Below are 12768 nucleotides of genomic sequence, written 5' to 3'. Positions count from 1 at the left end.
ACACCATTTGGAAAATACACTATTGAATTCCCAAATGAATAACCAAATTTCAAAAATTTTAAAAGACTGTTTAAAGTTGCTTTTCCTCTTTTTAATTGATGTGTCCCCTATCCTCCATACACAGCAACCTTGGAGACCAGTCAGTGACCCAATGCAGTCCTGCAATGTGTGATATGGAAACATGAAACCTCCAAGCACACACACACACATTGTTCATGATGTTTTTTTCTGTGTAACAGGAGACACCTTGTGGCCAGTAGTCAAACATCTGAAATTAGTATTCAGAAAGGGGTTTGAAACTACTGAAAAAGAAAAAAATATGATTATTCGAAGCATTGCGAGTTTTATATGAGTTTCAAACCATAGACTGTAAAAAGGTTCAAACATGTCCATCTTTATACTTGCTTTTGATCAACTTTATATATAGGATACTGTTTTACACTCACTTCTGTGCAATGGTCACAGTCTCTGTTTTGAATGTAAACTATAATTCAGCCTGTTAAACTAACCTGTTACAGGCTGTTCAGGTTTGTATTGAGCTTCATTGTTTCTCACTCTGTCCACGCTGTCTCCTTCCTCCTGTTGTCTCTTTTTCGCGCCATCAGTGCTCACAAACCCCGCCCACTCCCCTGAGGAACGCCTCCACCGAGCCGCACCGGCCAATAGCAATAGGCGTTCCTTGGGTCAGCCAATCAGAGGACAGGAGAGGGGAGGGGCGAGAAGCGACTCGCGGGAAACAGACAGGAAGGAGTTCAGTTTTTGCCGCGAACCCCTCTCTCAGAGCAGCTCCGTGTCCGGCGGCTCTGACCCAGACTTTTAACTAACTAAACCCAGCTACCGAACTCTTGTTTCCGTGTTTACCTCCGTGTTTGGACCGACCTGCTTCACCATGTCTGGCTTTGACGACCCGGGAGTTTACTACAGCGACAGCTTCGGAGGAGGAGAGGGACCCGGCGGCGTGGATGAAGGCGGACAGAAGAGGAGCCAGATCAAGAAACGGTTCCGTGAGTTTCTCCGTCAGTTCAGAGTCGGAACCGACCGAACCGGCTTCACCTATAAATACAGGTGAGTCAGATGTCCGACTGTAAACACACAATGATGCCACATCGTGTAAAGTTTGAGGATGGAGAGAAGGGGAAACAATAAGAGCTGCTAGAAAATAGGAAAAATAATGGAGGTGAACCTCGTGCAACAGAATCACGTATAAAGAAACGATCCACTAGGAAGTGAAGTTGTGCTCCATGGGGCTTGATGCTTATGAACAGTGTTATCATGCATCATGTGGATCTAGATGAGCTTTCTAAAGTCTGTAAAGACCAAGTGACCCTAGTGACGTCATCAAACGCCTCTAACACTAGGCCAAGTGCAAAGTTTTGGGTTTGAAACAGGTGGGCTTTGTTGAGGCAGCAGTGTCTGAGGAAATGTGCTTGGAAATGTAGGCTCCATTATTTCATGGGCAGTAAAAGCAGTCTTAAAGGTCCAGTGTGTAAAATGAGGGGAAAATAATGACATATAGCATTCTTAATCTATTATTATCTATCTATTTATTTATAAACGTGAAACAATTGAAACGTGCTCTCTGGTTGGCTGGATTTTCCACTCTGTACAAACATGGAGATGCAAGATGGCAACACTCTCTAAGCAAGACCCTTGATATATGTATATATAACCAGACGGATTTTATTTTATAGCGATTATACACTTATACAAATATATTCATTAGTAGTATTTCAGATGTTGCCAATAAACCTTGACAAATTTTACATACCGGACCTTTAAATTCTGTCCTCCTGTTATCAGGCTTGAAGAAGTGCAAAAGTAAATCACTCTGTATCCAATAAACAGACATCTGGTCTTTTGTTGATTTCTGGAGATAGTTCTTTATCAGCACCGCCAGTTGTGTTTAGCTTAATTAACATACTTAGTTTGTTTTCACACAACAATTAAAGTATTCCTTATTTCTGTTACAGTCAATTAACTCGGGCTGAATCTACAGTTTTGCCTGTCTGGTCCTAGTCCTGCTTTTTTTCATTCTTGTTTTGTCTGTTTTTTTTTCTTTGCCCTCAGAGATGAGCTGAAGAGACACTACACCCTGGGGGAGTACTGGGTGGAGGTGGAGATGGAGGACCTGTCCAGCTTTGACGAGGATCTGTCCGACTGCCTGTACAAGCTGCCCACCGAGAACCTCCCACTGGTGGGTTTTACTGCAAAGACACAACACCACCCGCCTCCTTATTACAAAGTTTCACACAAAGTTTCCTTTGACCTGCTTCCCGTCCTCTAACGATCTGTTCTACCTCACAGTTGGAGGAAGCTGCGAAGGAGGTGGCGGACGAGGTGACCCGTCCCCGGCCCGCGGGGGAGGAGACGGTGCAGGACATCCAGGTCATGGTGAAGAGCGACGCCCATCACGCGTCGATCCGCAGCCTCAAGGTACCGACGTCCCTCTCTTGACGTCTCCCCGTGTCTCCCGCGGCTCCACCGACAGTTGGTTAATTTGCGGCGTCTCTCTGTCCCCTGCAGTCTGAGCAGGTGTCCCGTCTGGTGAAGGTGCACGGCATCATCATCTCGGCCACGGCGGTGAAGGCCAAGGCCACCAGAGTCTGCCTGCAGTGTCGCGGCTGCCGTGGCGTCATCAACAACATCCCGCTGCCCCCGGGCCTGCAGGGGTACGCCCTGCCGCGCAAGTGCAACACGTGAGTTTGAATCGTCACGGTTACGGCATGACTTTTATTTGACTTTTCACCACGAGGCGGGATGAACTCCTAACTTAACTAACTAACTTTTCTCTCCTCAGTGAGACCGCCGGCAGGGTCCAGTGTCCCATCGACCCGTACTTCATCCTCCCGGACCGCTGCCTTTGCGTGGACTTCCAGACTCTCCGCCTGCAGGAAGCTCCGGACGGCGTGCCACACGGAGAGATGCCCCGTCACCTGCAGCTCTACTGCGACAGGTGAGCGCCTCATTGTCAGATCCTATGCAGGATTTTCTGCAGGGGTGAGGGAACAAATCCATTCATGTAAGAATCACGATTCTTATCCTCTACGATTCTGGATCGGTTCATAATCTTTTTATTTACGTTTCCTCCGTCTCAATACGCGCCCTCACAGGCTTCCGTACACAGCGTTGCAGCACGCCGTGACGCTAAGACGCTCGTTAACCGAAGACTAATGTTAACTGTTAAGATTAAAATGCTCTATTGAATGTCTGCAGGGTTCTTACGGATCCTTAAAAAGTCTTAAAAGGCATTGAATTCATTAATCTAAAAACAAGGCCTTAATTGGCATTAAAATGTCTTAAATCAATTTTTCAAAAGTCTTAAAAATGTTAACACATGATAAGTGGTATTTTATGATTATAATTAGTCTCAAATCTCAAAATAATTGGTAACATTATGACATAGAGAAGATGGTGGCGGCCGTCACCGCTAAATTTCTCACCGCCACCAGCTCCCGTGTTTTTTTTTTCTGGACTTTTTATGCATTTATTTAGAAAGGACAGCTGGAAAGAGACACAATCCAATGTTCATGTAGCAGTCACTTTACCTTGGATCACATAGGAAAGTGGGTAAAATTGTCCCTAACCCTATGTAATTGATGTGGTGTTTTTTTCTTCTTTTTTCTGCATTTGTGTTTATTATGAAGTCAGTCTTAAATTTCATTTCAAGTGGCTTTAAAAAAGTCTTAAATTTAACTTGGCTTAAGCTGTAGGAACCCTGTGTCTGTGATCAGGCTTGTGCCCATCAGCAACCCGACCCTCTATCGCCGATTGAGGGCGATCAATGTTTTTCTTTTTGGTGCTCATGTGACTTTAATTTCACATTTTTCATTGTTTCTTTTAGTAGGGAGGTTAAGCGACTTTTGACTTCAAGTCATGATGCAAATTATGTATATATATAATATTTATTTTCATGTAAAGTGCAGCCAAACACCAGGCTGAAGAGAGGAACAGCAGCAGCTCCTCTGACTAGTCTGGGGCCGTTTAGTAGCGGTTTTGGTGAGCAACCGGAACCAGGGCGAGAGAGACGGGCCTTTCTTTTTTATATATATATATATATATATATATTTATTTATTTATTTTTTGCCTTTATTTGATAGCACTGTGAGATAGACAGGAAAGGGGGAGGCAGAGAGAGGGAGAATGACATGCAGGAAAGGTCTGCCCGACGCGGGACTCGAACCGGGGACGCCTGCGTTGAGGACTGTAGCCTCTACATGGGGCGGCCGCTTTAACCACTGCGCCACGCACCGCCCCGAGACGGGCCTTTCTGTCAAAATAAAAGCACCAAGCTAATAAAATGCGGTGCAACTTTTTAATTTAAAGAATATAATTTACAAGAAAATCTCTGAGCCATTAAGTTAACCTTTTTTTATTGTATTTAATTGTATTACAAGTTATTGTCTATTTTATAAGTTTTATGTTGGTGAATACTTTTACTTTGGTGAATTCCTGATCGAGACCTGGCTCGTTTGGAGCAGTTATTCCGAAACGGGGAGCGTTTAACCCCAAAGATCTGTTCGTTTGGGCAAATGTGAACACAGCAATCGTGCTCGGATGTGGAATAAAACAAGTGGGCCGAGATCGCTGAGAAGGGGCGGTCTGGGATCGCTTCCATTCCAGCCCTGGAGCGGAAAAAATGATATACGATGACTCGGGTTGGCTTCTTTTCTTTTTTTTTAAAAACTTTTTAAAATATTTATTTCAGGTCAACAATATACACAATTGACTCGGATTGGGTCGGGTCAGGGATTTCGCCACGGGTCGGGTTTACATTTTCAGGCCCGTTGAGACCTTTAATCCATGGTTTTTGTTTTTCCCGGGTAACCACCACCTCTAAGATTTCTGACCAATGAGAGAACAGTTGGTTCGTTCATGGCATTTGTTTACAACTTTTGACAGCTTGGGACTGTTACCATGTGAACACAAACGACCCAAAAGAAAAATGAAACGATTGTACCGTTTTAGCCCCTGGACAAAGCAAACGAGCCACAGGTCTGAAGACACCCAAAGAAATGTCACTGACTCTAAACCTTCCTCCTCCTCCTCCTCCTCCTCCTCTCTCAGGTACCTGTGTGACCGTGTCGTCCCGGGCAACAGGGTGACCATCATGGGCATCTACTCCATCAAGAAAATGGCGGCCGTGAAGGCCAAAGGCAAAGAGAAAGGCGTCGGCGTGGGAATCCGTGCCTCCTACCTGCGAGTGGTCGGCATCCAGGTGGACACAGAAGGAGCAGGTGAAGACGGACGTCTGCACTAACACGCTGTGTGTCTGTGACGCACGTGACTCTCACCGATGTCAGATGTTAACATCGTTACTGTGTCTCTCAGGTCGCGGTGCCACCGGGTCGGTTTCTCCTCAGGAGGAGGAGGAGCTCCGAGCGCTGGCCGGTACCGCCAACGTCTACGACTCTCTGGCTCGCTCCGTCGCTCCCTCCATCTACGGCAGCGACGACCTGAAGAAGGCCATCACCTGTCTGCTGTTCGGAGGCTCCAGGAAAAGGTGAGACCACAGACCGTTAGGGACAGAAAGCAGGGACGGAGCAGTACAGTGTCCTGTTAAGTCACGCTTTTGTCTCCCGTCCTCCAGGCTGCCTGACGGTCTCACTCGCAGGGGCGACGTCAACCTGCTGATGCTGGGAGATCCCGGTACGGCCAAGTCTCAGCTGCTCAAGTTTGTGGAGAGATGCTCGCCTATTGGGGTACGGATGGAGCTCTACTTTTTTTTTAATTCTTTGCTCTGTCTTCATCAGAGCTCAATAGAAACAAGAAGTAGAGTTTAGATTGGCCCGCTGATGCTGAGCTCTGACTGTGTGTCCAGGTCTACACCTCGGGGAAAGGCAGCAGTGCAGCCGGTCTGACGGCCTCCGTGCTCAGAGACCCCACCACCCGCGGCTTCATCATGGAGGGCGGAGCCATGGTGCTGGCCGATGGAGGAGTCGTATGCATTGACGAGTTTGACAAGGTGAGGATGTTTTTCATTCATTCATTCAAACCTTTATTTAAGCCTCGAAAATCACTGAGGTTTCCCTCATTTGTAATGATGTCGAGATGGAGAAAAAAATACAGGAACAAGGAGACAACATTAGGAGACGACACTCAGTTGTTTATTTATAATAAACTTTTTTTTATTGATTAACATACAATATTCCAGTCAACATTTTACATTTTGTGTACAATTTTTCAAAATATATAGAACATACCCATACTCCACACAGGGAAGCAAAGACAGAAACCAGCATAAAATCACAAAAAACTTAAAGTAGAGTAAATGACAAGTAATATGTAAGTTTTTTTTTTTCCTACTCCTTATCTTCATTCCTTTCCTGCAGAGTAAGTGAGGTGGTTTAAGGTTTTAAAGTGTCCCTGAGGAGTGAGGGTGGTCTAGTCCAGCATGGATGCTATAGATCAGGAGTTTCAAATGTACGGCCTGCGGGCCAAAACCGGCCCGCCACAGGGCCCATTGAGACATATTTTCCAAGTGTGAAAATGACATTTAAGACAGAAGAAGCTGCATGTATTTTTCATAATGTTTTGTAAAAGGATAGTTCATTAACTGTGAACATCTTAATGATGTTCTTGTATTTCTTTGCACTAAAACAAAGGGAAAATTAGAATTAGATTTATAGGTTTTTATACTGGTTCGGCCCAATTGAGATCAAAATGCGCTGTATGTGGCCCCTGAACTAAAAATGAGTTTGACAGCCCTGCTATAGATGGTGGTAAATGTCCAGTTAGGGCTTTATGGATTTTTAGTAGCATGTGCTGTTTATTTGTCTTGATTCATGTCCCTCAGTATTAAAGACAAAACCTTTGTTCCTCAGATGAGAGAGGACGACAGAGTGGCCATCCACGAGGCCATGGAGCAACAGACCATCTCCATCGCTAAGGTGTGACCTGGTTGTGTATTTGATGAAACACATAAAGCACATTATTCCTACTGTACTGAGGGTGCTAACTGTTTCTCGCCCCCCCCCCTCCCAGGCTGGCATCACCACCACCCTCAACTCTCGCTGCTCGGTCCTGGCTGCGGCCAACTCCGTGTTCGGCCGCTGGGACGACACAAAGGGGGAGGACAACATCGACTTCATGCCCACCATCTTGTCCCGTTTCGACATGATCTTCATCATCAAAGACCACCACGACCAGCAGAGAGACATGGTGAGCAGGCCTGTCGATGTAGTTAGTTTTAAAAGTTAAACATTTTGGCAGATTGCCCTATTGCCATAATCCCTATAGTCATAGGAGTAGGTTCATTACCTTTAATTATCGGTGCATGTTGTTTTGAGATCAGCAGGGCAGAGACGTGAGCTGCTCAGTGAACACAATGGAGGTGAATGGTACAGGTCCCTTGTCCCTCATCAAACTCAACTCATTTGCTTCATGTGTTGTAATGTTACATAATTATATGTAATTATTTCATAGCGTGGTGAATGTGCAGGTCACAACTTGTCCACGAGAGCGTTTTGCGGTTGTTGGATTGTGTATTTGATGAGTTTGATGAGGGACAGGGGACCTATACCGTTCACCTCCATTGTGTTCACTGAGCAGCTCACGTCTCTGCCCCGCTGATCTCAAAACAACATGCACCGATAATTAAAGGTGATGAACCTACTGCTATGACTATAGGGATTATGGCAATAGGCAAATTTGCCAAAACGTTGAACTATCCCTTTAAAGCATCACATCAACACAAACACTGTTTCTGAGTGCGGCGTTGACCTTTTTATACTGTTTGCAGACTCTGGCCCGCCACGTGATGAACGTTCACCTCAGCGCTCAGACGCAGACGGAGGGCGTGGAGGGAGAGATCCCCCTGTCCACCTTCAAGAAATACATCGCCTACTGCAGGACGTGAGTATATCCCAGTGTGCTTTGCTGACGACACACAGAGGGATTTTGGAAGCTTTGCTCATTATTAATTTTCTATCGGGGTGTGTTTCCTCACAGTAAGTGTGGCCCCCGGCTCTCTGCGGCCGCTGCTGAGAAGCTGAAGAACAGATACGTGGTGATGAGGAGCGGAGCGAGGGAGCACGAGAGGGAGTCGGTCAAGAGACCTTCCATCCCCATCACCGTCAGGTACTTCTACACTCTGACCTTCACATCTACACCTCAGTGATCCACGTGTGTTTTACCTCCTCCTTTGATACTCGGCTGCTCTTGATTCTAACCCTGCTGTGTGTGTGTGTGTGTGTGCGTTCAGGCAGCTGGAGGCGGTCGTGCGCATCGCTGAGTCTCTGGCCAAGCTGAAGCTGCAGGCCGTGGCCGGAGAGGAAGAGGTGGATGAAGCTCTGAGGCTCTTCCAGGTCTCCACGCTGGACGCTGCGCTGTCAGGCAGCCTCTCAGGTGACTGTTACACACACATACACCTCCTGTACATGACTTATTCCACTGTGAAGTGAAACTACAGAGACGAGAGCAATGTGATAGTACCAAAGAAGTTACGCAAAAAATTTAAATTGATCTTGAAATGATTTTTCATCACATTTAAAACAGGAGACTGGTTTTAATCATATGGCTGAATTTTTTATTTTGATAGAATGGAACTACAAATGATGTTTTTTGATCAAATAACAGTTAGAGAGCCTGTCCCATGTTGGTATATCTCTTACGCACTGATCGGCAGCTTCTCTCCCTACTGGGATGATCCCTTGCCCAGTGTCTCTCCCTCCTTACACTGTCCTATCAATTAAAGGCAAAAAACACTCCAAAATATTGTTAAAGAAAAAAATTATAATTAATGAATCGGAGTACGCAGCTATCAGAAAAAACAAACACCAGTCGCCAAATTTCAACACATGTGCACATGTTGCTATTAACAGAAAAAACAAACACCAGTCGCCTGTTTTTAATGTTGTGGCTGATCAGCACACATTTCAACACATGTTGCAATTAACAGAGCAGAGTCTATATAGTAAACCTAAAGGAGCTGAAATAAACATTGGGAATACAGTAGTTCAGGATCATGAATAAACACCACATGTCAGTTCTCCGAACCCTTCCTTGGCATGATGGTGAGTAGAAAATGGTGAATTATCGATTTTGGGTGAAGTATCCCTTTAACTGAACTCACCGTCAAACATTTAACATGAAGCAAAATTTAAAATTGTTCAAAATTTAGTGTTTAAAAAAGAAAAAATTAAATATAAGTGTCATGTAAATAGTAGTAGGTGGTGATGGAATCAGAAAGGTCAGGCTTCAGTAACTCTGGAATTAATGAGCAATATGGACACAGAGCTTGACCGACTCCATCTTCAGTGACTGTATCAGCTGTGTAGTAAATGTAGCTATTTGTACTGACTTTGTGGATGATTGTGTAGGGGTGGAGGGCTTCACCTCTACGGAGGACCAGGAGATGGTCTCGCGCATCGAGAAGCAGCTGAAGAGACGCTTCGCCATCGGCTCCCAGGTGTCGGAGCACAGCATCATCCAGGACTTCACCAAACAGGTGAGAGAATCATCTGTGTAAAATAACACACAAGAGTTGAACATGAGCGCTTTATGATATTTGGGTTTGTACTTGGTAGAATAATTTAAGTAGACACCGGTATCAGACAGCTGACCTGTGTTTTCTCAGCTGTTCATGTTAATATGATGATATAATCTATTCTGTCTCCACTGTAAACACGCCTGTAAAGTTTTAGTAGATAACTGACTTTAAAGTCCAGCTGCTGCATTATAAAGTGGTTGCACATTTGCCAGTGAGTGGACACAAGGACCATTGCTGTTCATAGAGTTGTACAGTTTGTGTTTATTTGTTGAACACCAATGTAGCTATTGAATTAGTGAATGAAAAAGTTGGAAATCCAGCGCTGAACTTTTATTTAGTAAAGAAAAAAGTTAAATTAATACTAATCTGATCCGAGTCCTGTGAGTGACCTCTGTATTCTCCTGTTTGTCCATCCACAGAAGTATCCAGAGCACGCCATCTACAAAGTGCTGCACCTGATGCTGAGGAGGGGGGAGCTCCAGCACCGCATGCAGAGGAAGGTGCTCTACAGAGTCAAGTAGAGCAAACGGCCGCTCTGACAGACACTTATCCATACTGTTGTTGATGTAAATAGTTTTGCTCTGCCCACTTGTGCTCCTCTGTATTTACCAGCAATTGATTTCAAACCTGAGATTGATCAGGTTGATCTGGACTTACATGTACCAGAACAAAAAGAAATTATGAAAACCTGTTATGCATATAGCACTGTTTAGATGTTTGTGACAATATGAAAATGTTATTAAGTTTCTTCATACTATGTAAAAATAAAAAAAAGAATTAAAATATTTGAAAATATGCCAAGTTTCAGTTTATTTATTTCACCATGAATCAGGACAAGACAAGCTCCAGACAGTTTTCACAGTGATTGTTTTAGAGGTTGATACAAATGACAATAAAATGAAAATATACATTTTAGATTGTTTATAACTCGACACAAAATGAATTGATGAAGTGATTAGTAAAGTGCTGTGTATTGGTCACAAGTGCAGGTACAGTCAGTTACAAGCCGTATATTCCTATTCCCACAGTGGCCAGAGCCACGCACAGTCCCACGGTGACCTGCATGAAGTGTGAGGATGGGAGCGGGGCAGCCGGGATGTCGCCGTGTGATTGGTCCGTTGTGGCTGTTGTGACACTCAGCATTTTTTGCAAGTCATCAAAAACCTGCGAGAAAAAACAAGTTTGTTAGCGTTCTGCTTCCTCTGCATGTGTTAAACACATTCACTTCCTGTTTTTCTGCACTAATGGTCACTGACACCACGTCGTCCATAGTGTGTTTTACTCTCTGTCCTCACCTGGATGTTGAGCTCGAAGGCCGACACCGCCTCCTCCAGCACCTCCGCCCTCTGCGCCGCCGTCAGCTCGATGCTGTTCATGCGGCTCCTGTACAGCTGCTTGAAGCGGTTGGGGCTGCTCACGCCGGGGAAGGAGAAAAACGAGAGCCCCTCTTTGCCGCTCAGCCCCAGGGACTTCTGGGTAATCTTCCCCAGCACTTGACCTCCTGACAGGTCACCGAGGTACCGTGTGTAGGCGTGGGCGACCAGCAGCGCTGGGTTTTCCCTGCCAATCTGTTAAATGAACAGTGGTGGTTAATAAGGGCGTTACTTTTTTCAGTAACGAGTAATCAAAAAAGTTACTCTATAGTCTAGACAATTGAATCAAGCCAACTGGACTTAGTTTTTATCTCTGAAGACATTTTGCCCGTCATCCAAGTGGCTTCATCAGTTCATGTAGACTAGGCTGGCTAGTCTAGTTACTGTTTCCCGTCATAACGTCGTTACAACTGGTGGAAAAAAGACTTTATCTGGAACTAACCAACTCACTACCCAGTATTCCTCCGCACGGAGCCTGCCTTGTGTGGAGGAATTTTTTTTTTTTTTTTTAATAACACAATAGTTACTTTTCCTGGTAATCAGTAACCTTGATAATGTAATATTCCAGTTACCAACTCAGTTACTTTTTAGGTAAAGTAATTACTAACTATAACTAATTACTTTTTAAAAGTAAGGTGTCCATTGCCCAACACTGAAAATGAGCATGTGAATCAGCTTTGTGTGTTCCTCTGTGTGTGTTTTTGGAGTTATGCGTCATTTCACAACATGCCACTCACCTCTCGTAGCCTCTGTTCGTATCTGTGTGTGGCTGCGGGGACGATCACCCTTTTCTTCCAGTCTGAGCCCAGGAAATGCTCCAGATCTCTCTCCAGAGACTCCAGACGGGCCAATTCCTGAGGGAAGTAGATCGGTGCCACGGCTGGATGGGCAGCATTTCTGTCCAGCTCCTCCTCTAGCACCTTGTAAATCTCATAGAGGGAGCACAGCAGCACCTGACGGACACATACGGACACACATCCACCAATCAGGACAGTGTTCACGGACAAAATAAGAAACATGTGAGCCTAACCCAGGTACAGAGCAGAACTGACCTTGTACTGTGGCAGGGTGATCTGTCCCTTCTGGTAGCTCAGCATCAGCTGTGTGTTTTCAGCTCTGACGTGGTTGTCTTTGGTGGCTGCTTTAATCTGCTCTGATAAATCACTGAAGGCAGACAGGACACATAGTTTAGATTAAGAGAAAACAAGCTTCTTTCAAACAAAACAGGTCTGAATTTAAAAATAGCTTTTATACCTGCCAACTTCCCCTATGTCCTCTTTCCTTGCGCTCTTCATGTTCTCCATCTGTGCAAACTGTAAGACCGTAAAAACAGTGAGTTAAGTTAATCACAATTGATATTAATGTAAAGATACACAACAGTGAAAGCAACATGTTTTATTTACCGGTGATAAAGCGAAGTCCTTTCTCCTTGACGGTGGTTGACGGCTGTCACAGTTGTCACTTCCTTCAGAGTGAAGAGTAAGCTGTGGCCTCTCAGCTCTGCCCTGCCTCTTTTATAGAGCTGTGATACTGTAGCTGCTGAGTCAAATGGGAAGTGTGAGTGCTGACTCACATTTCTCAGACGGCTGCAGCTTAACATGACAAAGCAATGTGAAAAAAACAGAAAACATGAGAAGGCAGAAATTAAAGCTAGTTCAGGTAAAGGAGTCTCTCTAATTAAAGAAATATAGTGTGTGTAAATATAACCATGTAGTACGTAAACTCAAGTACTTCAATACTTTATTTTTGTTTGCTTTTATTTTTTATACTAATTAATACTTTCACTACTTTACAGTGGAAAATACTGTAGGTACTGTTTCAAGAGCACTATATTTATCTATCAATAGTTATGGTTATTTTTCAGATTAAGAGTTTATATGCAAAACCTACAGTATGATGATCTGAAAG

General features: G+C 44.5%; 2 protein-coding genes across 2 annotated transcripts; one reads left to right on the top strand and one right to left on the bottom strand.

Moving 5' to 3' along the window:
* Nucleotides 1-803: 803 nt before the first annotated feature.
* mcm5 (minichromosome maintenance complex component 5) lies at nucleotides 804-10200 on the top strand. Its single transcript, XM_083977031.1, has 16 exons — nucleotides 804-1065; nucleotides 2068-2194; nucleotides 2305-2433; nucleotides 2524-2696; nucleotides 2798-2953; nucleotides 5065-5234; nucleotides 5329-5500; nucleotides 5588-5699; nucleotides 5819-5962; nucleotides 6822-6887; nucleotides 6982-7158; nucleotides 7739-7851; nucleotides 7948-8076; nucleotides 8201-8343; nucleotides 9318-9445; nucleotides 9907-10200. The coding sequence occupies exons 1-16, from the start codon at nucleotides 890-892 to the stop codon at nucleotides 10006-10008; spliced, it is 2217 nt and encodes a 738-aa protein (XP_083833157.1). The 5' UTR covers nucleotides 804-889; the 3' UTR covers nucleotides 10009-10200.
* A 174-nt stretch (nucleotides 10201-10374) lies between these two features.
* On the bottom strand, nucleotides 10375-12537 carry hmox1a (heme oxygenase 1a). The gene is made up of 6 exons (XM_083977059.1): nucleotides 12264-12537; nucleotides 12115-12173; nucleotides 11913-12024; nucleotides 11598-11813; nucleotides 10783-11055; nucleotides 10375-10651 (listed from the first exon to the last, which is right to left on the bottom strand). The coding sequence occupies exons 2-6, from the start codon at nucleotides 12162-12164 to the stop codon at nucleotides 10487-10489; spliced, it is 816 nt and encodes a 271-aa protein (XP_083833185.1). The 5' UTR covers nucleotides 12165-12173; nucleotides 12264-12537; the 3' UTR covers nucleotides 10375-10486.
* Between the last annotated feature and the right edge of the window lie 231 nt (nucleotides 12538-12768).

Source organism: Trachurus trachurus (assembly GCF_905171665.1).
Source record: "Trachurus trachurus genome assembly, chromosome: 8".
NCBI classification, from domain to species: Eukaryota; Metazoa; Chordata; class Actinopteri; order Carangiformes; family Carangidae; genus Trachurus; species Trachurus trachurus.
This window is presented reverse-complemented; position numbering and strand designations above follow the sequence as displayed.